We start from the raw sequence: 24,663 nt of genomic DNA, 5'->3' as shown, positions 1-24,663 counted from the left end.
AGGATACAGACATTCAAATATTTGAAAGGTATAAATTCGCAAACGAACCTTTTCAGGAGATGGGAAGGCGGTAGAACGAGAGGACATGAAATGAGATTGAAGGGGGGCAGACTCAAGAAAAATGTCAGGAAGTATTTTTTCACAGAGAGAGTGGTGGATGCTTGGAATGCCCTCCCGCGGGAGGTGGTGGAGACGAAAATGGTAACGGAATTCAAACATGCGTGGGATAAACATAAAGGAATCCTGCTCAGAAGGAAGGAATCCCCAGAAGCTTAGCCGGTGGTGGGAGGCAGGGCTGGTGGTTGTGAGTTGGGGATAGTGCTGGGCAGACTTATACGGTCTGTGCCAGAGCCGGTGGTGGGAGGCGGGGCTGGTGTTTGGGAGGCGGGGATAGTGCTGGGCAGACTTATATGGTCTGTGCCCTGAAAAAGACAGGTACAAATCAAGGTAAGGTATACACAAAAAATGGCACATGTAAGTTTATCTTGTTGGGCAGACTGGGTGGACCGTGCAGGTCTTTTTCTGCCGTCATGTACTATGTATGTTACTATGTATATAAAGTATTGCATACCATGTAAAATGAGTTTATCTTGTTGAGCAGACTGAAAGGTCTTTATCTGCCGTCATTTACTATGTTACTATGGTAAAATTATGTATCATACCTGATAATTTTCTTTCCATTAATCATAGCAGATCAATCCATAGACTCCATCTACCAGCAGGTGGAGATAGAGAGCAATCTTTTGCCTCCCTATATGTGGTCATGTGCTACCGGAAACTCCTCAGTATGTCGATATCAAAGCTCCATCCGCAGGACTCAGCACTTAGAGAATTACACCCACAAAGGGACACTCTGCCCAGCACACCATCGCCGAAATGGGGGAGGGGAACCCACGCCTGCCAACGCGGGGGGGGGGGGGGGGGGGGGGACTGGCTTATCCTGCTACCGCAACCACGGGAGGAGCTGGCTTACCCTAACACCGCCGAAGCGGGAGGGATACAAAGCTACCCTACTGCTGCACGAAGCGGGAGGGAGCAGCAGCTCACTGAAACACAAAATCACCTCAACTCAAGGAAAATCCAATTGACGAACTTGAACACGAAGTCCTCCTGAACAGAACGCCTTGTAGCGCTATAGAAATGCTAAATAGTAGTAGTAGTAGAAACTGAAGATTAAACTTGAACCTGAAATATAACCAGAACACAAACAATACAGATATCTGGGACGGGCTATGGATTGATCTGCTATGATTAATGGAAAGAAAATAGTCTCCTTGACCCAATGTGCCACAGTAGGCTTAGATGCCTGCAGACCCTTACGAGGGCCTGCAAACAGCACGAACAGGTGATCCGACTTCCGGAAATCATTGGTCACTTCCAAGTATCTGATGATGACTCGTCTAACATCCAGACATTTGAGAGCAGGGTACTCCTCTGGGTAATCCTCCTTATGAAAGGAGGGTAGACAAAGCTGCTGATTCACATGGAAGCGAGAAACAATCTTGGGCAGGAAGGAAGGCATTGGGCGAATCGACACTCCTGCCTCAGTGAACCACAGGAATGGCTCTCGACACGAGACTGCCTGGAGCTCGGAAACTCTTCTGGCTGAAGTGATAGCCACAAAAAAAGACAGCTTTCAACGTTAGGTCCTTCAGCGATGCCCTCGACAAGGGCTCAAAGGGAAGCTTCTGCAAGGCCCGTAGCACCAGATTGAGATGCCACGTAGGCACTATCGAGTGCAGAGGAGGGCGCAGGTGATTAACTCCTTTGAGAAAGCGCGCTACATCTGGCTGTGAAGCCAGGGAAGCACCCTTCAAACCGCTCCTGAAGCAAGCGAGAGCCGCCACCTGGACTTTCAGCGAACTGAGCTACAGGCCTTTCTCCAGACCCTCTTGCAGGAACACCAACACTGAAGATATTGGAGCAGTGAAGGGCGATAGAGAGCCTGCCTCGCACCACGATGCAAAGGTACGCCAAACCCTGGCGTAAGTATTGGAAGTAGAGTGCTTCCTCACTCTCAGCATAGTGGCGATGACCTTGTCTGAGAAGCCCTTCTTCCTCGCCGCTTCCGCTCAAGAGCCAGGCCGTAAGACCAAAGGGGGAGGGATCCTCCATCACCACGGGACCCTGATGCAAGAGGCCTCGCTCCGCTGGCAGCCTCAGAGGGCCGTCCACTGACAGCCTGATTAAGTCCGCATACCAGGGACGTCTGAGCCAATCCGGACCCACCAGGATCACCTGGCCTGGATGCTTTGCCACCCGGCCTAGAACTCTGCCCGTCATGGGCAAGGGCGGGAACACGTAGAGAAGCTCCTGTGCCGGCCACTGCTGGAGAAGATCATCGACTCCCAGAGATCGAGGGTCCCATCCTCTGCTGAAAAAACACGGTGCTTGGCAATTGGCCGAGGACGCCATCAGATCCAGGCTCGGCTGGCCCCAGTGCTTCATGATGTCCAAGAACGCCCGAGCAGACAGCTGCCACTCTCCGGGATCCAAAGTATGGCGACTGAGAAAGTCCGCCTTGACATTCATGACTCCCGCAATGTGGGCCGCCGACAGCTGTTCCAGATTCGCTTCCGCCCACAGGCATAGCTTCATGGCTTCCTTGGCTAGAGGGACGCTCCTGGTACCTCCCTGGTGATTGACATAGGCCACAGCTGTGGCATTGTCTGACAGGACCCGTACTGGCCTCAGCACCAGGACCGGGAGAAACTCTAGAAGTGCCAACCGAATGGCTCAGAGTTCCAGGAGGTTGATAGACCACTTCGCCTCTGCAGGAGACCAGAGTCCCTGCACTGTCCTTCCCAGGCAGTGGGCTCCCCAGCCTGTCAAACAGACGTCCGTTGTGACGAAAACCCACTCCGGGGTCGTGAGAGGCATTCCTGCGGACAGCTTGTCTGGCCTCAGCCACCAACTCAGCGCCTTGCGCACCGCTGGATCCAAGGGAAGGCGCACAGCGTAATCCTCCAAAACTGGAGTCCACCACCGCAGAAGAGAGTGCTGTAGTGGTCTCATATGGGCCCTGGCCCAGGGCACTACCTCCATCGTGGCCATCATGGAGCCCAACAACTGCACATAGTCCCAAGCCCGAAGAGTAGAGGATGCTAGGAACTGGTCCACCTGGGCCCGAAGCTTAACACTCCGGTTGTCTGGCAGGAACTCTCTGCCTACTTGGGTGTCGAATCGAACTCCCACATACTCCAGGGACTGAGTCGGGTGCAGCTGACTTCTCTCCCAGTTGACGATCCATCCCAGGGAGCTCAGAAGAGCAATAACCCTGTTCGTAGCTCTCCCACACTCTGCATAAGAGGGGGCTCGGATCAGCCAGTCGTCCAGACAGGAATGGACTTGCACTCCTTCCTTGCGCAGGAAAGCTGCGATGACCATTACTTTGGAAAAGGTCCGCAGAGCAGTAGCCAACCCGAACGGGAGGGCGCTGAACTGGAAGTGTCGGCCCAGGACTGCAAAGAGCAGGAAGCGCTGATGAGGTGGCCAGATGGGAATATGTAAGTAAGCTTCCTTGATGTCCAAGGATGCCAGGAATTCTCCTTTTTTCACCGCAGCTATTACGGAGCGGAGAGTCTCCATCCGGAAGTGCCGTATCTTCAAGGCCCGATTGACTCCCTTGAGGTCGAGAATAGGCCGAACAGAACCTCCCTTCTTTGGCACCACAAAGTAAATGGAGTAACGTCCCTTGCCAAGTTGATCTACTGGCACTGGGACCACCGTGCCCAGGCGGATCAGGTTGTCCAAAGTCTGCTGCACTGCCGCTGCTTTGACTGGAGACTTGCAGGGAGAGTTCACAAACCCATCTCTCAAGGGCCGGCAGAACTCCAACTTGTAGCCATCTCTGATGACTTCCAGAACCCAAGCGTCTGAAGTTACCCTGGTCCACTCTCCCAGAAACAAGGATAGGCGTCATCCTATCAGCTCTGGGCCATAGACCAGGGCCCCGTCATTGGGTACAAGACCCTGGGGGAGGGCCGGAGGACGAACCTCCGGGACGGCGGTCCCTGCGAAAGGAATGCTGCTTGGGGGAGAAGTTCCGCTTGAAGGAAGAGGAGGTCGACTTGCTCGGGCGATACCGACGGGCTTCCTGAAATCGGCCCTTGGAGGAACCAGGGCGAGCACTGCCGGCCCGTGCCCTGACCTCCGGCAACCTCTTGCCCTTAGACGTGCCGAGCTCCGTCACGATCTTGTCCAGCTCGTCCCCAAAGAGCAGCTTACCTTTAAAAGGGAACTTGGCGGACTACAGCCTTGGGAGGGAAGATCGCTATGCGCACATACAGACTTTACACTATATGCAAGGACCTGCCTATCTAGCATGTATGAAGAGGGAGGCTCACCCTTTGGAGGTACTGTGTGTTGACTCTCAGACCACCCGAGGAATGATATCCTCCCTGTACACGCACTTAGCAGCTCGACATAAACCCTCTCTTACACATAGGAGGCGGTGGGAGCAGGAGCTGAATTTTGAATTGCCAGAGAAAGGATGGGAGCACTTGGAGAGAGGTATATTGAAGTCAGTGCGATCGGTAGCCTTGCAGGAGAATATATTAAAAGTCTTCTACAGGTGGTATCTCATGCCTGTAAGGTTGAACCATATGCGCCCATCAGTGACAAGGTCATGTTGGAGACAGTGTGGGGGTGAGGGAACTATGGGACACATATGGTGGACCTGTCATAAGGCCCAGGCGTATTGGAGGGGAGTTCAATCCAGACTCCAAAAATGGGTCGGAAGATCTGTGCAGTGGCATCCTTTGATTTATGTACTGGGGAGGAGGCCTGAGGGACTACAGATGAATCAATGGTTGCTGGTGCGGGGAGCCCTGCAGGCTGCCCGGATCAACCTGGCAAGGCACTGGAAGGCCTCAGGGGCCCCTCCACTGACAGCATGGATCACGAAGGTGAAATATATCTGTGAGATGGAGAGACTGACGGCTGTGAAAAGAAAAATGTTACCTAAATGGGAGAAGGTGTGGTTGCCATTCTTGAATGCCTGTCCGAAATAGCTGAAGATTGGTCTGAGAGGGGAGGGAGAGTGGGAGGGGTCGGAGGGAGGGTGGTTGAGGGAGGGAGTAGGGGAGGTAGGGAAGAGGGTGGGAGGGGGGAGAAGGTATTACAAAACTGGATTAAAAATATGAAGTACACAAGGCGATTGTGGTGGGGCCGAAGACATCATATGATACTCCATGTACATTAATTAATGTTGTGTGGGGTTCACTTGGAATATGCTGTAGTGAGCCGAGTTATATATGTTCTGTCATATTCTTTTTGCTCAATAAAGACTTCCAAAAATTAAAAAAAAAAAGGCAACTTGGCTAGGTGAGATTTTGAGGCATGGTTAGTCGACCAGTGCTTAAGTCGGAGCCACCGCCGGGCAGAGACTGTCTGAGCCATACCTTTAGCTGATGCTCTCAAGACATCATACAGCAAGTCTGCCAAGTAGGCCAAGCCCAACTCCAGGGCTGGCTAGTCCGCCCTCAAGGAAGAATCCGAGGGGGAAGCCCGCTGCAAAACCATCAGGCACGCCCTGCCACATAGGAGCCGCAAACCAAGGTTTGCAAACTCAGGGCGGCCGCCTCAAAGGCCAACTTTAAGGCCTCCTCCAATCTCCTGTCCTGAGCGTCCTTCAGGGCAGTGCCACCTTCCACCGGCAGAGCTGTTTTCTTAGTCACCGCAGTGATTAAGGAGTCCACTGTAGGCCAGAGAAAGGCTTCCCGTTCCCTCTAAGGCAGAGGATACAGACGGGACATAGCCCTGGCTACTTTAAGGCTCGCTTCAGGGGAATCCCATTGAGCCGAAATTAAAGTCTGCATGGCTTCATGAACGTGGAAGGTTCTAGGTGGGCGCTTAGTTCCCAGCATATTGGCTGAGCCAGCTGAGGCTGAGAGAGGGCCTTCCTCCGGAGAGGAAATTTTCAAAATGCTCATGGCCTGCACTAACAGGTTGGGCAAATCCTCTGAGCGAAAAAGCCGCGCTGCAGAGGGGTCATCCGCTCCATCCGAGCGAGGATCAGTCTCCTCCAAAGAATCCCCTAAGGACCTTTGGGAGAACGCAGATACGCTGCCCTCATCCACATCAGAGGAAACAGAGTCCCCTAGGGCCTGGAGTTCCTCCCGAGGGCGTTTGATCATAGAAGCCTCATCACCCTTATCAGACAGGGGAGCAGGGGCAGCGCTTTGCATAAGAAAAGCTTGATGCAGCAGCAAAATGAACTCAGGGGAGAAACCCCCCAGTCTGTGCACTTCTGCAGCCTGGGCCACGGCCCTAGAGGCACTCTCAACCTGCGCTCCCAAGAGCATGGGAGAGGCGCGCTGCGCATCCAAAATGGCGTCTGTTGCGACACTCCGCGAAGGAGACACGCGGGAAGAATGGCATTTTAATTTCGCCGACTTTTTACCGTCGCCCGAGTCAAGGGCGATCATACTATTAGCGTCTCCCACCTCGAGGGCGGCCCAAGAAGAAGCCGTCCGAGCAGCGTGGCCGGCCACAACCGGGAGGGTGGCCAGCGGGGGACGGGCGCCTAAGGTGGGAAAAACCGCCGCACCGGAGGAAAACCGGGGAACTCTCCCGACTCCGAAAAGGCGCCCAAAAAAGGCGACTCTGCCTTCGAACCCCCCGCTAGACGCGCGGATGCGGTCCAGGGAGCGTCTTTTTGTGCCCTTGCCATCCGACACCATTGGCCACGTGGAGACTGTTCGGGGAACCCCCTGCCGACTATAAAAGGTAAAATTACCTGCTTCTCGCTCCGAGCTGCAACAAATTGGTGTCCCAGTGAGCAGCTGCAAGGAAAGCTGTTGTAGATTCAAAGCACTTTCATTTGGATTTTTTTTTTTTAAACGGAGCAAGCAGGAGGGGGGAGAAAAGGAGGAACTTGGCACCACCAGGTTTGCACTTGCTCAACCCCAGGTACTCAACAAAACCTAAACAATTAGGCTTGGAGACCTAGCCAGAGCTGCTGCTGTGTGACCACACATCTGCTGAGATAGAGAACATACTGAGGAGTTTCTGGTAGCACATGACCACATATAGGGAGGCAAAAGATTGCTCTCTATCTCCACCTGCTGGTAGATGGACACAACCCACCAGTCTATGGATTGATCTGCTTGATGAAATGGAAATTTAGATGCCCAGTCTCCCAGTCTTGTAAGGTCTGACTGGATGGTCTTTATCTGCAGTCATTTATTATGTTACTATATTTAGATGCCCAGTCTTCAAGTCTTGTAAGGTCCTCTTGTAATTTTTCACAATCCTCTTGCGATTTAACAACTTTGAATAACTTTGTGTCGTCAGCAAATTTAATTATCTCACTAGTTACTCCCATCTCTAGATCATTTATAAATATGTTAAAAAGCAGCGGTCACAGCACAGACAACCGGGGAACCCCACTATCTACCCTTCTCCATTGAGAATACTGACTATTTAACCCTACACTCTATGTTGTCTATCTTTTAACCAGTTTTTAATCCAAAATAGGACACTACTTCCTATTCCATGACTCTCCAATTAAAATCGGCGTTACACTGGCCACCCTCCAATCTTCTGGTACCATGCTTGATTTTAAAGATAAATTACACATTACTAATAATAGTTCCGCAAGTTCATTTTTCAATTCTATCAGTACTCTGGGATGAATACAATCCGGTCCAGGAGATTTGCTACTCTTCAAAATTTGTCAAATTGCGCCATTACATCCTCCAGGTTTATAAGAGATTTCATTCAGTTTCTCTGACTCGTCAGCTTTGAATACCAAAACAAGCTGTTTGGAAACTTGCTCTTAGTTTTAAAAAGACCAACATATATGACAGACAATACCCATTTATCATTTTAAATGTAATTTAAACTCAATATGAGTGGCCACAGTTAGGCAATGTAAAATACCCAGCAAATGAGTAACTCAATCAAAAGTGGATTTGTAGCTATTTTAGCTGCTGTATTTTGCAGCAGCTGGAGTCTTTTTAAGGAAGTCTGAGAAATACCAATGAACAATAAATTGCAATAATCCAGCAGAGACAAAATCAAGGCAAGGACTATCTGCTGTAGATCATCAATGATGAAATATGATCAAACTTGACATAAGAAATGCAGTTTAATAAAAACAGAAAAAAGTAGATAACTTGACTGTCTCCTGTGAAAGCTGAGTTTAACTAAACCCCAAACTTCAGATTAAAGTTTGAATGAGGAACACATTCAACAATGGACAACAGGATCATGATTTTCTACCCACCTAAAGCAGTGAAGTCTATTTTGCATTCAATTTAAGGAAATATTTCATCATCCATTCAGAAATCTTTTGAAAACAAATTCAAAGTGGAACGTATCTGAATCAGACATGGTTACTGGAAAAATAATCTGTAATCGTCTACATATACATGATATAGTAGACCCAAATGTGCTCTACTCAGAGAGGAGACTAACAATCTAAACACATTTTCTAACCTCAATAATGCTTTCCCTCATTGTCTCTGCACCAATTTGACACATTCCTTTTTCCCCAAATGGATTTATTGGAGCAGTACTCACACCTGCTTTGAGGTTTCTTAGATATTTCAGGATTCCCTTCCTTTTTATGGGCTCGTTTATCCCTCATCTTCAATGAAATAATTTAAACTGTGTGTGGGGGAGGGGGCTGGTGGGAAATAACTTTCAAGGCGTTATGGGTGGATGACTGGTTGCTAGTGTTTAGTCTGGTTTTGCAGATCAGCCAGCTTTCTTATTCCCTTATCTATGATCTACAGCTAGCCTGTGTCTTACATAGTAACATAGTAAATGACAGCAGATAAAGATGTGAACGGTCCATCCAGCCTGCCCAACAAGATAAACTCATTTTACATGGTATGTGATATTTTATATGTATACCAAAGTTTGATTTGTCCTTGCCTTTCTCAGGGCACAGACAGTAGAAGTCTGCCCAGCACTGTTCCTGTACTAAAAGTTCTGAAGGTCTTCTTGGCCTTTTCAGGGACAAGTTAACAGACAGGCTTGCTTGGCCTAAAATAATGGGCCATAAACTTTAACAAGCCTCTGCTTGATTCAAACAGGCTCTGAACATAATACAGAGACACTCTTTCAGTGAAGGACAAATATGAGTGATATTCAGGGAGATTTGAGGTTACAAAGGGCAAATGATGGATAATTGGGAAAAATACCAAAAAAGCAGAATTATGTGAAGGTGACCTTAGAGGTCAAAGTTGAAGAAAACCAGATAGTAAAGAGAAAATATAAGGCATTCAGTGATTGAACAAAATTAAGCTTCAGTAATCTGACAAGCACATCTTGTGGCAGTCAGATTTTGTTAAACTTCCAGGGAAATGCACAGAAAGACCAGAGAGATTTTATTTTCCTTATACTATTGTAAGTCTATATACTGAAAGTTTGCTTATGAATTTCAAATTCTAACCACACAGTTGCAAACTGCTATACATCATACAGCTTATTATTTTTAGAGGTAAGGGACTTCACATTCCCGGCGCAGTTTCACTCCATATGAAAAAGCACCGCTCTGCTGTACTGCTGGATCCCTGTATTTCCAGTGCGGTAACCAGCAGGAATCCTCACTAGTCTTTCTCCCTCTGTTAAACACTAGATCTCCTATTTTTTATATAGGAATTAGCACTTATCTTGTACTGGGTGTATTCTTTGGGCGTTTTTTTGTAGGTTTGCTCTTTACAGTGAGCTCCTGTTTCACTATCGCTTCCTTAGGAGCCGAACCCACGAAATTCAAGCCCTGTAAACATATAGTACTTTTGCTGTGTGAAGCTCTCTACATAGTCATGCACTCACTTACTTTTTAGGTTTTTTGAATTTACTGCCATTACCTCTCTCCGTGTCTGCCACCTTTCTGCTTTCCGCTATTGCCCTGTTCAAAAAATGGCGCCTATCAGCTGATTCTTAAAGCAGTGACTACTTCCGGTTTCAACTATTTTACTGCTTATCTTAGTTTAAAGGGGATTCCTAATCTATCTTTTAATATTCATGTATCTACTGTCCTATCCCTAATCCCAACAATTCACAGAAAACCTTTCCATTCTATCCTACTGTTCATTCCCATCGGGACCAAAGACCTTAGTTTATATATCCACCTTTGTTCTTTTTCGAACCTACAAAAAAACACCCAAAGAATACGCCCAGTACAAGATAGCAGTTTGCAACTGTGTGGTTAGAATTTTCCTTATACTGAAATTTAGACCAATATAAGTAAGAATTAAATTTTCTGTAATACTGGGATAAAAGAAATTTTATTGTAATCATTTATTTACGCTAATAAATTTTAGCATTATTATAAAAGAGAAAAACTAATCTCTGGAGTGTGTTTCTTTTGCCAGAAGGGCTTTCAGTCTCTTCTGAAGTGTTTAGCTCCTCTTTAGAGGCAAGGCGGGGGGGGGGGGGGGGGGGGGGGCTTTACAAATTGGTGCCCCATGTGAGGCCATTGGGAAAGGGCATATTGCCTCAGGCGGTAGACCTTCAATTCTGTGGTGGACATGGAATAGAATGTCCCGACCAGTCCTTAACTGGGTGGTGTCTGTAGCACTGAAGAAAGGTGTGCAGATGACCGTGAATGCAAACAGTCCAGTGTGAGGAAACAGAGACACTGATTGGTGCTGGCCGATGATTCACATCTAAGGTGATTGAGAGAGTGGATTTGTAAGTATCTGTATTTGCCTCCGGAGATGAGTTGAGCCTCCTGTGTGTTGCGAGAAGACCACAGGGTGTGGTGTTGTGCAGTCCACCAGCATAAAAGCGGTGAGAGGTGCCGATGCGTTAAAGGTACATCTGAAAGTGTACGTGTGTATGTTTGAAGCCGGCTGCTGTAATTATTGCTATGATTTCTATTTAGATTTTGATGGGGGGAAGTTAATTTTTAATTCTCAACTAATTTCATTGAGAGCAGGAAATGGACAGTGTATTGAAAATTGTGTGCACTAGTAACATTTGAAATATTATGATTTGTGGAAGAGGGAGCATGATAAGAAGTCAGTGCCTGTAGTTTGTGTATGTACTGTTCTTCCCTTATGGTTCAGGGTATTCCAGTGAAGAATGTAAAATGCAATAAACTGCCAAAGTCTAACTTTTTCTTTTCCTGGTCCAAGGAGGGATCTTTACTGTCCCATTGTTTGCTGAGAGGCTTGGAGAATTTTGAGAGGGCTAAATGCTCAGCACAGTATTCATTACTGTTTGAACTTTGGAACAAAGTAAGAGTCCTGGAGGATTTACTGAATGGAGAGGGAGACCATTTGTCCAGGTTTCTTGACGTTTCACTTAGCAGTGTAAATAGGGATATTTTATTTTAGTTGTAGGCAGTTGCAACTGTGTTAATTGGTAAAGAATTGTTATTGTTTCAGCATTTATAAGTAAGAATAACAGATAACTTTTTTTTTAAGCATGGTTTGGCACAAATGAATGCAGAGGGACACTAAGCTACACTTTACAGCAGGTTTATTTAGCAACATACCTTTGTAAATTGCCTTGTTTTCAGTTAAGTGGCAGAAGCTTCACTAAACTTTTACTATTATAAGAGAACCCTGAGCCCTACTGACAAGCCTTTTTCTTTGAAATAGATATTGCGTTCTGCAGTGAACTTCCTCTGGGACAGCATCCTTGTCCCCGTTCTGATTTTTCTCACTGGAGTCTCATGAGATTATTAGGTTGTCACCGTTACTGATGATTTAATTGCATTTTATGTTTAAATTACACAAATATTTTTTTCTTTTACAGCATGGGGCATATCATTTTGAAGGGGCACTTTTGTTGTCTTATACATTGTCATGTACTTATGCTAATCAGATTATTTGTGATGTTTCTGTATCTCTTTAGGTTTTACTGTGTTTTTGGCAGCAGAGAGTTTACCTCATAAAGACTTCCTGTGTTGGATTTGCCTTGTTTATATTTATTATGTATCTATTTTGTTATAACTGTAAGGGTCATTTTAAAACCCATATTGCAGTATTTTAGGGTAATTCTTTTGCTTAAGGTGACTGCATTAGGCATATATCATCTTTTGTCTTCCCAACTACAGGCCGGTAAGCCTCACTTTGGTTATTGGAAAAGTAATGGAAGCGATGCTGAAGGAAAGGATAGTGAATTTCCTGGAAGCCAATAAGTTACAAGATCTGAGACAACATGGTTTTACCAAAGGTAAATCGTGCCAAACGAATCTCATTGAATTATTTGACTGGGTGACCGGAGAATTGAATCAGGAATGTGCTATAGATGTAATCTACTTAGATTTCAGCAAAGCGTTTGACACGGTTCCCCACAGGAGGCTCTTGAATAAACTTGACAGGCTGAAGATAGGACCCGACGTGGTGAACTGGATTAGGAACTGGTTGATGGACAGACGCCAGAGGGTGGTGGTTAATGGAATTCGCTCGGATGAGGGAAAGGGGAGTAGTGCAGTGTTTCAAGGATTGCTGCTGGGGCCGATTCTGTTCAATATATTTGTGAGTGACATTGCCGAAAGGTTAGAAGGCAAAGTTTGCCTTTTAGCGGATGACACCAAGATTTGTAACAGAGTGAACACCCGGAGGAAGTGGAAAACATGAAAAAAGATCTGCAGAAGCTAGAAGAATGGTCTAAGGTTTTGCAATTAAAATTCAATGCGAAGAAATGCAAAGTTATTCACTTAGGGAGTAGAAATCCACGGGAGACGTATGTGTTAGGCAGTGAGAGTCTGATATGTACAGATGGGGAGAGGAATCTTCGGGTGACAGTATCTGAAGGCGATGAAAGTGTGGCAAGGCGGTGGCCGTAGCCAGAAGATTGCTAGGCTGTATAGACAGAGGTGTGACCGGCAGAAGAAAGGAGGTGTTGATGCCCCTGTACAGGTCGTTGCTGAGGCCCCACCTGGAGTATTGTGTTCAATTTTGGAGGCCGTATCTTGCTAATGATGTAAAAAGAATATAAGCAGTGCAAAGAAAAGCTACGAGAATGGTATGGGATTTGCGTTACAAGACGTATGAGGACAGACTTGCTGACCTGAACATGTATACCCTGGAGGAAAGGAGAAACAGGGGTGATATGATACAGACGTTCAAATATTTGAAAGGTATTAATCCACAAACGAACCTTTTCCGGAGATGGGAAGGCGGTAGAACTAGAGGACATGAAATGAGATTGAAGGGGGGCAGACTCAAGAAAAATGGTAGGAAGTATTTTTTCACGGAGAGAGTGGTGGATATGTGGAATGCCCTCCCGTGGGAGCTGGTGGAGTTGAAAACAGTAACGGAATTAAAAAATGCGTGGGATAAACATAAAGGAATCCTGTTCAGAAGGAATGGATCCTCAGAAGCTTAGCGGAGATTGGGTGGCAGTGCCGGTGGTTGGGAGGCGGGGCTAGTACTGGGCAGACTTCTACGGTCTGTGCCTTGAAAATGGTAGATACAAATCAGGGTCAGGCATACGTATAAAGTAGCATATATGAGTTTATCTTGTTTGGCAGACTGGATGGACCGTACAGGTCTTTTTCTGCCGTCACCTACTATGTTACTATGTAGTTTTCTTCAGATTCAGTCTCCATGGATCTGTCAATATTCGAGACCAATATTATCTCCAAATGACTCCTCAACTGGTTTGGAAAGAGTCAGAAGTAAGGCTGGTCATAGCATGGCTACTGCTAAAAGCAGTTTGTTAATAGTAAAATGTGCTCAGAACCAAGATGATGGTTATTTCTATTTGTATTTTATACTTATCTTTTTTCCAAAAAGGGGATCCAAAGTGTTTGCATCACAGAAAAATGGTAGATCATAAAAGCAATATATCAGCATAATATATAATACACTCAATAAGTCCCTAATACAGACTACCCCAAGCTCCCTTTGTGTTTTAGAATGAAAAGCAAAAGTCAAACAAATGGTTCCAAACACCTAGCCTGACCAAAGATTCAATTAAGACTTAAGAGTTTTGATGAAAGGTATTTCTCTTTTAAAACTGTTATAAAGCCTCAAAATGCAAGAAAATGTAACAAAGAATGGAAGTAAGCAAATGAATTCTTACTGAACACTCACCATTTTGAATCCCAAATAAAAATATTCCCGAGGTTTGTTGGGAAGAAGCAGGAGAATTTTGTAGCTGACTGATAGTGCTTCCTGGGTTATGAAACAAAGCAGCCTGTGAATGTGGAGGAGAGGCACTCCTTTGGATGCCTGCCATGTTGCTTGCAGTGGAATAGATGGCAGTCTGCTCCAGCTCCTGCTGAGCTATACTGTTCTGTAGGACAGACATGGAAGCTGCAGTGATGAAAAGAGTGACCTGCTGATCCTGAGAACTAGGAGAGCCTTGGACCATCTGAATTTGTGGGGAATTGTGGAATATTGTGGACGGCTGCTGTTCAGACTGGGTGGAGCCTGAATTCTGAAGTGACGACACTGAACTTTGATGTTGGAACTGCATTGACTGCGGTTCCTGAGTAATCTGCGTCATGCTGTTTTGTGAGTGAAAAAGTCCTTGGTTCTGAGGTTCCTGAGTTGTCAGTGGATTTTGGCTTCGGTTATAAAGCAAGCTCTGTTGATCCTGAGAAGCCATTGTAGTAATTGCACTTTGATTACCAAACAGAACATTTTGCTGTTCTTGGGATGAAGAATTATTTTGCATGCCTACTAATGAATGCTGTGATGGAAATATTGTTCCTTGTTGGTTCTGGCTAGAAGGAAGGGACTGGAACAAACTCTGTTGAGATGACTGCTCTTGCTCTTGGGAATGCATGGAGTTTTGCATGTGGGGTATTTGTGCTTGCTGTTGGAAAGCAGTTTGCTGTTCGGTGCTAGTAGCTGTTTGAAGTGGGGAAAGAGGATTCTGGTTTGTAAAGAATGACAGCTGCTTTTCTTGAGAGATACTATTATTATGAAGAGAGTTCAATGGGCTTTGGGAGAGAAACATACTTGTGGACTGAGAGTCTGGAGGAAGAGATGAGCTTTGTATCATTCCAATATTGTTCTGAGACTGAAACACAGGAGCTTGCAATTGGTCTGGGGAAGAGGCAGGATTCTGACTGTGAAAAAGAGATCCCTGAGTTTCCTGTGTCATATTCTGAGGCTCGCTAAGGGAGTTCTGAGAATGGAAAAGTGGAGCTTGTGAATGAGCAGACTGTTGCATAAAGTTTCCAGGCTGAAGAGCCATAATTTCCCCAGTTTGCTGGAACAATCTACTCCCTTGCTGCTGAGTTCCATTTGTCTGGACAGCTATCATCCCTTCAGTGGAAGAAAAAAGGTTAATGTGGCCTTGATTTTCTCTATTGTGCTGCATTTGAACCATGGTCTGAAACACATTGTTTTGGATCTGCTCTGATTGTCCTGAAGCCTCATCACCAGGAGCTGATGTCTGATAAATAGTAGAACTTGTGCTGGTTACTTGTTGCTGAGTAGTACTGGTGTTTTCATTCCCAGAAACTGAAGGAGAAGAGAACATGTCACAATGCATCTGTATGTCTTCATTTGAAGACAATGCACTCATAATGTGGGAGGGCTGCTGGTAAACAGAGGCTTGCTGGATGTTTCTAGTTTCTGGAGCAGATACTGGGAACAGATCTGATTGCATTGGCGCTGCTGTTTGATGGATGCTTTGCTGCATTTCTAGCACAACAGTGGCAGAGGTCTCCATTGCTTGCTGCTGTTGATTTGATAATGAACTTTCTGTTTGTGAGAGAATGCTTTCAGTACTCCCAGACCTGGAATGGACTGCATTATCAGATGAAGAATACAGCCCCGATCCTGCACTAGTTTGAATCTGACCAACCTGAAACATTTCTGCATTCATCTGCTCTTGTGTCATGGACTGCTGTACATTTTCACTATTACCTGACACAGAAAACAAGACTGATGACAACTGTTGCTGAGCTTCTAAAACTTGCTGAACCAGGTCTACATTTGAACTGCTGCTATTTGAAGCATTAGTTGTAAAGTTGCCAGCTTGCATTTGATGAATAGTGTTCTGTAACGGACTCAGGTTCTTTGCAGTTGAAAAGATACTGGAAGGTATTTGTTGTAATGTTTGTGCTTGCTCTTGTAAAGGTGACTGTTGTGAGGTCTCAGTCAACTGTGACAAAGTAACTACAGTTCCAGCAGACTGTAAACCCTCAATGGATGACGACTCGTGTGTCTGAAACTGAGCAGCTTGCTGCAGTAAGGCATCACTGTTCTGGAGCTGGTTGGAAGGAGGTACTGCTTGAAAGGTACCAGGCTGTGAAACGTCTTGTGTTTTGATAGAAGTTAGATTTTCTGTATTATACACTTTTGCTTTCATCTGTGTTTGTTTGTCACCATCAGAGGAAAGATGGGGAATAGGATGATGAAAAGATCCACTGGTTGACATGCTTTCACATGCTTGTGGAGTTGATCGAACAACATTTGCAGTCTGAAAAAAAAAAAACAAAAAAAACCCTGAAACTACTGAATGATTCACATCACATTTTTAAGTGTGAGTACTATTTTTGGACTAGCTGTAATCTTTGTAGTTTGTGATATTTATTATTAGACCCACAGAGAGGAATTTCTCTTAGCTTCTAATTATCTTTGTGTGAGCCACTTACTAGTGTGTTCAGTAACGTGAAAAAGTTTTTCCTCCTCTTGATTTCCCCTATTATTGCATGTGTCTCACTGAATGGTTGCTGATCTTAAAACAAAATGTAATATTAGACAAAGGGAACCCAAGTAAACAATACAGTTTTTAGTTTAATTTTTCTTTATTGACGAAGAAAAAAAAAAAAAAAAAAATCAGAATATACATGCTGTCATATGTCAATGTTACAATGTGACAACCCTCTATACCAGCATATCATACACAAAGATAATCAGTCTTCGCCATACATTAAATATTTTATTTTTCTTCTCTCCCCCCACCCCCCGAATCCCCTTAAATAAAACAAAAAAGGTGCAACAAACATCCTGATCAATATGAGTGGTGTAGCAGAAATACTATTCATGTAACAAAACCTTACAAGAATACAGCTACAGTTAATTTCATCCCTCCATCACCTATTCCTATACTCGCCTCTTTCCCCCCGCCTTCCCCAAGCCAACAATACAGTTTTTAAATAATTACTTAATTTACTTAAAGAACAAAGTTATCCAACACCCATAAGAAAAAGTAACTGACCAAATTTAATTGATAATTAGATCCAGCTGATTGAACATAGCCAGGCTTCACTGCTGCCAGCCCTGTTGAATACAAATCTATCAAAATTTACCAAGAGTGTGAAGTAGACACCACAGTTTCTACAAGAATTCTATGCCACAATTCAAGGAAACTCCAGCAGAGATGACAAAACAAGCTGTTGAAATTTATCAGTCTGGAGAGAGTATAAAGCCATTTCTAAACCTCTGGGACTCCACCCAACCAAAGTGAGAGCCATTATCTCCACATAGAAGAGACCTGAACAATGGTGAATCTTCCCGGGAGTGGCTGGCCTGCCAAAATTACTCCAAGAGCACAGCAACAACTCATCCAGAAGTCACAAACCATCCCAGAAGAACATCCAAAGAACTGTAGGCCTCTCTAACCTCAGCTAAGGTCAACATTCATGATTCCACAATAAGAGAGAGATGGACAAGAGAAGGAAAAAGAGGAGGAGGCATAGCAATAATTTATAAATCTCAATTCACAGTCACAACAGCAGAATCTATTCTCCCCCAACTCGAAATAGCCTCAGTCAGAATCAACCACCCCAACCTACATGATCACCTAAACCTAATCTTATTTTACAGACCCCCCGGGCAATTGGCAAGACTCACAAATGCACTTTCTGGATTTCATATCGAATACTTGTGTTTCTACCCAGAACCTTCTCATAGCAGGAGACATCAACCTTCACCTTGAAGATACTAACTCAAGCAATGTACGCAAATGCAAAGACTTCCTCCAACTATGGGAGCTCCACTGGCCAAACACACAACCCACCCATAACAAAGGACATACACTAGACATCATAACCCACAAATTCTCATCAGAACCAAATCTCACACTAATAGACACAAAATGGACAGCCAGGCCATGGTCCGATCACTACAGTGTAAATCTCTCCCTCCATTGGAGAACAAAAAAGACACAACAAAAACAACAAACCTATACTACGAGAGGCAAAATTGACCACTAATATTCTGGCAACACTTCTACATCGACGAATGGACAACACCTACAGACTCACCCCAATTTCTTCAAGAATGGGATAACAGATGCAGAACAATACTAGACAATATAGCGCCACTTCAAACCAGAACCTCACGTAGAAAAAACTCAATACCATGGTTTAACGAAGAACTGAAAGAACTAAAAACACAGGTAAGAAGACTAGAAAGAGCATGGAACAAGAAAAAAGATGAAAACACACTCAAAGACGGGAAACAATTACAAAGAAAATACAAATACACTATCAGACAAACTAAAAGGACATACTACAAAACCAAAATAGGACCAAACTACAAGGATACACACAAACTCTTCTCACTCGTAAACAGTCTCCTAAACACTACTACGGCTACCTCCAACAACATAGATACCCCATCAGCAACCAATCTTGCTAACTACTTCAAGGAAAAAAATCAAAGCTCAGACTCATGATACCTACCAATATAACAAACTACACAAACATACTTGAATGTCTAGACCCAAAACCCGGGGAATACCCAGCAGATCGATCATGGACTAACTTCGACACGCTCTCATCAAATGAAATCTCACATTGGCTCGGAAAATACGCCAAATCGCAATGCAAATTAGACATTTGCCCTAATAGTCTAATAAGAGCTGCACCCAAACAATTCAAAACAGACCTCACAAACCACGTAAATCACAGGCTTCAAAATGGGCTCTTTCCCACGGATAAAGGAAACATCCTACTTACTCTGCTACCGAAAGAAAAGCACAATGGACCTAACCAACTATCGCCCAGTAGCATCTATTCCACTTATAACCAAACTCATGGAAGGCATAGTGACGAAACAACTCACTGAATACCTAAATAAACATTCAATTCTGCACGAATATCAATCTGGACTTTGGTCAAATCATAGCACCGAAACTGTTCTAGTGTCCGCAAGGAACTCACTCAAGCAAGCAATTGCAAAACCCTTAAGAGAGAAACTTTACTGGCTCCCACTTAAGGAACGAATTGCATTTAAGATCTGCACGATTGTACACAAAATCATTCACGCAATCGCCCCAATATACATGCTAAACCTCGTGGACCTACCTCCCAGAAACACCACAAGATCATCCCACAAATTTCTCAACCTGCACTTCCCCAGCTGTAAAGGACTAAAATACAAGCTGATGCATGCCACTACCTTCTCTTACATGAGCACGCAGTTATGGAATGCACTACCTACAGACCTGAAAATAATCAACGAAATAACCATCTTTCACAAAGCCCTGAAGACATACTTCTTCAACAAAGCCTACAACGAGAACTGTTAACCAATAACCCCACTAATCCACCTCACCAACCTACTCAGTTATGAAGACCCACCTTCTATAACTACCCTAATCACTCCCTTCCTCTTCTCTCTTCCCTACTTAATCTCGACACAATACTAACCGTATCTGATACCCTAGAACGACTATGATAATAAAAGTATGTAAGCCACATTGAGCCTGCGAATAGGTGGGAAAATATGGGATACAAATGCAATAAATAAATAAAATAAATAAATAAATAAAATGGGATTCATGGGAAAGTAGCAACACAGAAATCGCTGCTATCAATGCTTATCTGGCAGTTGCAAAAGCACACCTGAATGATTCCCTAGTCTTCTGACAGTATAGGTCCCATTATGTCTGGCATAAAGCAAAGATCATACCAATAGTCAAACATGGTGGTGGTAGTAGTGTGATGGTATGGGGATGGTATGCTGTCTCAGGACTTGGAAAACAACTTGCCACTATTGAAGGAACCATGAATTCTGCACCTTACCTAAAAATTCTTAAGGGCAATGCCTGGTCATCTGTCCATGAGCTGAACCATAATTAAGTCATGCAGCAAGATAATGATTCAACACACAAAAGACATCTACATCTGAATGGCTGAGGAGAAACAAAATTATAGTTTTGACCTGACCCAATAAAGATGATGTGGCAGCACCTGAAATGAGCAGTTCGTGTAAGAAAATCTACAAATATGTCTGAATTAGAGCAGTTCTGAAAAGAAGAGTGGGCTAAGATTCCCCAACAGCAATACGAAATACTGATATCAAATTATAGGAAGGGTTTTGGTTGCAATTATTGCTGCAAAAGGTGGTGTAATCAGTTACATTTGGGGGTGGGGCAGTTATTTTTCTCATGGATAAATTGGTTGTTGGATAACTTTGTTGACTGGATATTGTTGACTAGATATTTGTTGACCGATATTGACTGGATAAATGTTACACCAGGGAGATAAAATCTCTAGATGTAATAAACAACTGCTTCTTGCAGCTGGTCCAGGAACTGACAAGAGGGGGAGCCATTTTGGATCTGGTCCTTGGTGGCGTGCAGGGCATAATGTGAAATGTGGTGGTGTTGGGTCCCCTGGGAAACAATGATCATAACTTGATCAAGTCTGAGCTACTATCTGGGATGAAACCGGGAAGGAAATCTACTGTAGATGCATTTAATTTTCAAAAGGACAACTATAATAAAACTAGTAAAAAAGGCCCGTTTCTGATGCAAATGAAACAGGCGCTAGCAAGGTTTTTATCAGAGTGTGTGTGTGACAGAGAGAGAGTGAGAGTCTCCCCCCTCCCCTCCCCTCTGCTGTCCCTCCCCTCTGCCTTCTCTCCCCTCCCTCCCAGTTTCAGAGAGCAGTGTTTGGTAATTATACAGGATTCCTGCTGTGTTACAGAGAGAGGGAGGCTCCGAGTTTCGGAGAGCATCGTTTGGTAATTATACAGGATTCCTGCTGTGTTTTCCTTCACTGTTTATATTTGTCAGGACTCAGGAGCTGTGTTACAGAGAGAGTGAGGGTGGGGCAGACACTCATGGGGAAACCGGATATCTACACCACTTCACACTTCCGGCTGGAGGCTTCATTTAGAACGTTGGTGGTGCCTTTTATATACAGAGATAAGGAAAATGGTTAAAAAAAAACTAAAAGGATTAGGTTAGGACACTAAATCAGGCATGGATGTTATTCAAAAATACTATCTTGGAAGCCCAGCCCAGATGCATTCCACATATTTGCAAAGATGGAAAGAAGAGAAATCATCAGCCAGAATGATTAAAAGATGAAGCAAAAGAGGCCATTACAGCCAAAAGATTATTCTTCAAAGAATGGAAAAAGGACCCAAATGAAGAAAATAAGAAGCAACATAAGCACTAGCAAGTCAGATGCAAAACATTAATAAAGAAGGCTAAAAGAGAATATGAAGAGAAACTTGCCGCAGAGGCTAAAAAAAAAACTCATAGCAACAACTTTTTCAGGTACATCAGAAGCAGAAAGCCTGCAAGGGAATCCATGGGACCGTTAGATCTCAAAGGAGCAAAAGGGGCGCTCAGGTAGGACAAGGCCATAGCGTAGAAACTGAATGAATTCTTCGCTTCTGTCTTTACAGAAGAAGATGTAAGAGATCTACCTGTACCGGAAATGGATTTCAAGAGTGATGATGCGGAGGAACTGAAAGAAATCTCGGTGAACCTGGAAGATGTACCGAGCCAAACTGACAAATCAGAGTAGTATATCACCTGGACCGAATGGCATACATCCAAGGGTATTCAAAGAACTCAAGCATGGAATTGCTGATCTGCTGTTAGTAATATGTAACTTGTCATTAAAATCATCCGTAGTACCTGAAGATTGGAGGGTGGCCAATGTGACACCAATTTTTTAAAAGGGTTCTAAGAGTGATCTGGGAAACAATAGACCAGTAAGCCTGACGTTGGTGCCAGGCAAAATAGTGGAAACTATTATAAAGAATAAAATTACACAACACGCAGACAACTATGGTTTAAAGGGACAGTCAGCATGGGTTCAGCCAAGGGAAGTCTTGCCTCATCAATCTGCTTCACTTCTTTGAAGACATGAATAAACATGTGGATAAAGGTGAGCCGGTTGATGTAGTGTATCTAAATTTTCAGAAAGCTTTTGATAACGTTCCTCATGAGAGGCTACTGAGAAAATTAAAGAGTCATGGGATAGGAGGCAAGGTTCTGGTGTGGATTAGGAATTGGTTAATGAACAGAAAACAAAGGGTAGGGTTAAATAGTCATTTCTCTCAATCGAGGAGGGTGAACAGTGGAGTGCCGCAGGGATCTGTACTGGGACAGGTACTATTTAACATATTTATAAATGATACGGAAATCAGGACGACGAGTGAGGTGATCAAATTTGCAGATGACACATAACTATTCAAGGCTGTTAAAACACGTGCGGATTGTGAAATATTGCAGGAAGACCTTAGGAAATTGAAAGACTGGGCGTCAAAATGGTAGACAAAATTTAATGTGGACAAATGCAAGGTGATGCACATTGGAAAGAATAATTCGAATCATAGTTACCTGATGCTAGGGTCCACCTTGGGGATCAGCGCTGAAGAAAGAGATTTGGGTGTCGTTGTAGATAATATGCTGAAATCTTCTGCTCAGTGTGCAGCGGTGGCCAAAAATCAAACAGGATGCTAGGAATTATTAGGAAAGGGATGCTGAATAAGACCGAAAATACTATAATGCCTTTGTATCGGTTCATGGTGCATCCGCACCTTGAGTATTACCATTCAGTTCTGGTCACTGTATCTCAAAAAAGATATAATGGAATTAGAAAAGGTTCAAAGAAGAGTGACCAAAATGATAAATGGGATGGAACTCCTCTCATATGAGGAAAGCTCTTCAGCTTGGAAAAGAGACAGATGAAGGGAGATATGATTAAGGTCTACAAAATCTTGAGTGGTGTAGAACGAGTAGAAGTAAATCAATTTTTTACTCGTTCCAAAAGTATAAAGACTAGGGAACACTCGAGGAAGTTACTTTTAAAACAAATAGGAGGAAATATTTTTTCACTTAAACAGTTAAGCTCTGGAACTCTTTGCCGGAGGATATGGTAACAGCAGTTAGCGTACCTGGGTTCAAAAAAAGGTTGGGACAAATCCTTGGAGGAAAAGTCCATAGTCTGCTATTGAGACAGGCATAGGAAGCAACTGATGCCATGGGATTTGTAGTATGGAGTGTTGCCATGATTTGGGTTTTTGCCAGGTACTTGTGACTTGGCTTGGCCACTGTTTGGAAAACAGGATACTGGGCTAGATGGACCATTGGTCTGACCCAGTATGGCTACTCTTGTTTGTTCCTTAAGAGGCTCATTTTCAAAGCACATAGACTTACAAAGTTATATACGTTACTATGTAACTTTGTAAGTCTATGTGCTTTGAAAATGAGCACCTAAATAAACTAAGTAATAATTAAAAAACTGTTTACTGAGGTTCTCTTTGTCTAATACACTATATATTTTTTAAAGATCAGAAACCATTCAGTTCAACACATATGCAATAATAGCGGAAAGCAGGAGGATATGCAGTGTCCCAAGAAGCCTTTATAGATTGCAGGCAAGTGGTGCCAAGCTACTGCAGCAGACCTAAGGAAAGGGGAACTTGTTTCTCCAGTGCTTAATGAATGAGCCCATAGAGTGCTGCGGCAACCTGCAGACAATAAGCCACCAGACATAGTGTTGTGTCTTAATAGCTATGCAGTGAAGGACGAGACATCCCAATGTGTCAGGAAGCTGAACAATTATTCATGAAAGGGTGCGAGAATCAAGTTTATCAAGATCCTTCACCAGTCACGCTGCAACAGTGAAAGGATTTGCAGGATAGCGTTACAAATGGTTGCATTCCTTCGCAATGGCCTTTACTGTAGGTGGGGCCACCAAGAGAGCTAAGTCTTCTGCTGAAGCGTGGACCACTTTGGTATCAATGCACGCTGAGAACCTTCCTCAGGAGCCCGAGCAGTGGCTAAACCTACTGCTGATCCTCAACTCTCCTCTAAGAGGCAAAGGGTGCACAGGGACAGGCACCAATGTTGCAATGCTCCTCACAGCCCTACTTTCTGTTCCTGCCGTCCCGTGATGCGTTTAAATCTTTTTTTTTTTTTAAACCTGAAGTCACAGCGCTGGCGGTGGCATTAGTGAAAGGATCAGGCTTGCCTCCTCCAGCCTTCCCTTAGTTCCCTCTCAGTGTCCCGCCTTCCTCTGACATAGTTTCCTGTTTCCACGAGAGCGGGACACAGAGGGAACGAAGGAAAGGATGGAGGAGGCGACGTCAGGTTAAAAAAAAAAAAAAAAAAAAGATTTAAACGCGTTGCAGGACGGCAGGAACAGAAAATAGGGCTTTGGGGAGCTAAGGGCGGGCAGGTGGTGCTGTGGTTGATACTGGAACTCAATGGGGCATAAAAGGGGGGCAGGTGGAGGCTGAGGTGAGTTACTGGACATGGAGGAGAAGATGGGGGCAAAGGAGAATGGCTGAACATGGAGGGGAGGGGAGAGGAGAATCGCTGGACATGGATGGAAATGGAGGGAGCAGAGTTGCTGGACATGGATGGATGGAGGGAAGGGCAGGAGAAATGCTGGACATGGATGGAGGAGAGGGAAGACAGGAAGGAGATGCATATGGATGGAGGGGAGAGAGGAGAAATGCTGGATGTGAGTGGAGGGCAAGGAAGATAGGATAAAAAAGAAGGTAAGAAAAGACAGAGGAAGGAGATGCACATGGT

At 44.4% G+C, this 24,663-nt stretch overlaps 1 protein-coding gene across 4 annotated transcripts in view; it reads right to left on the bottom strand.

Moving 5' to 3' along the window:
- The window catches only part of NFAT5 (nuclear factor of activated T cells 5), a 276,432-nt gene that overhangs the window by 46,637 nt on the left and 205,132 nt on the right, over window positions 1-24,663 (bottom strand). For all 4 annotated transcript variants that reach the window (XM_030204661.1, XM_030204662.1, XM_030204663.1 and 1 more), the window contains one exon: window positions 14,007-16,350. In XM_030204661.1, the coding sequence (XP_030060521.1) occupies window positions 14,007-16,350 (2,344 nt within the window). The remainder of the gene's footprint in view (window positions 1-14,006; window positions 16,351-24,663) is intronic.

Source organism: Microcaecilia unicolor, chromosome 5, assembly GCF_901765095.1.
Source record: "Microcaecilia unicolor chromosome 5, aMicUni1.1, whole genome shotgun sequence".
In the NCBI taxonomy this organism is placed as follows: domain Eukaryota; kingdom Metazoa; phylum Chordata; class Amphibia; order Gymnophiona; family Siphonopidae; genus Microcaecilia; species Microcaecilia unicolor.
Note: the sequence above shows the minus strand (reverse complement) of the source record. Positions and strands in the feature narration are given on the sequence as shown.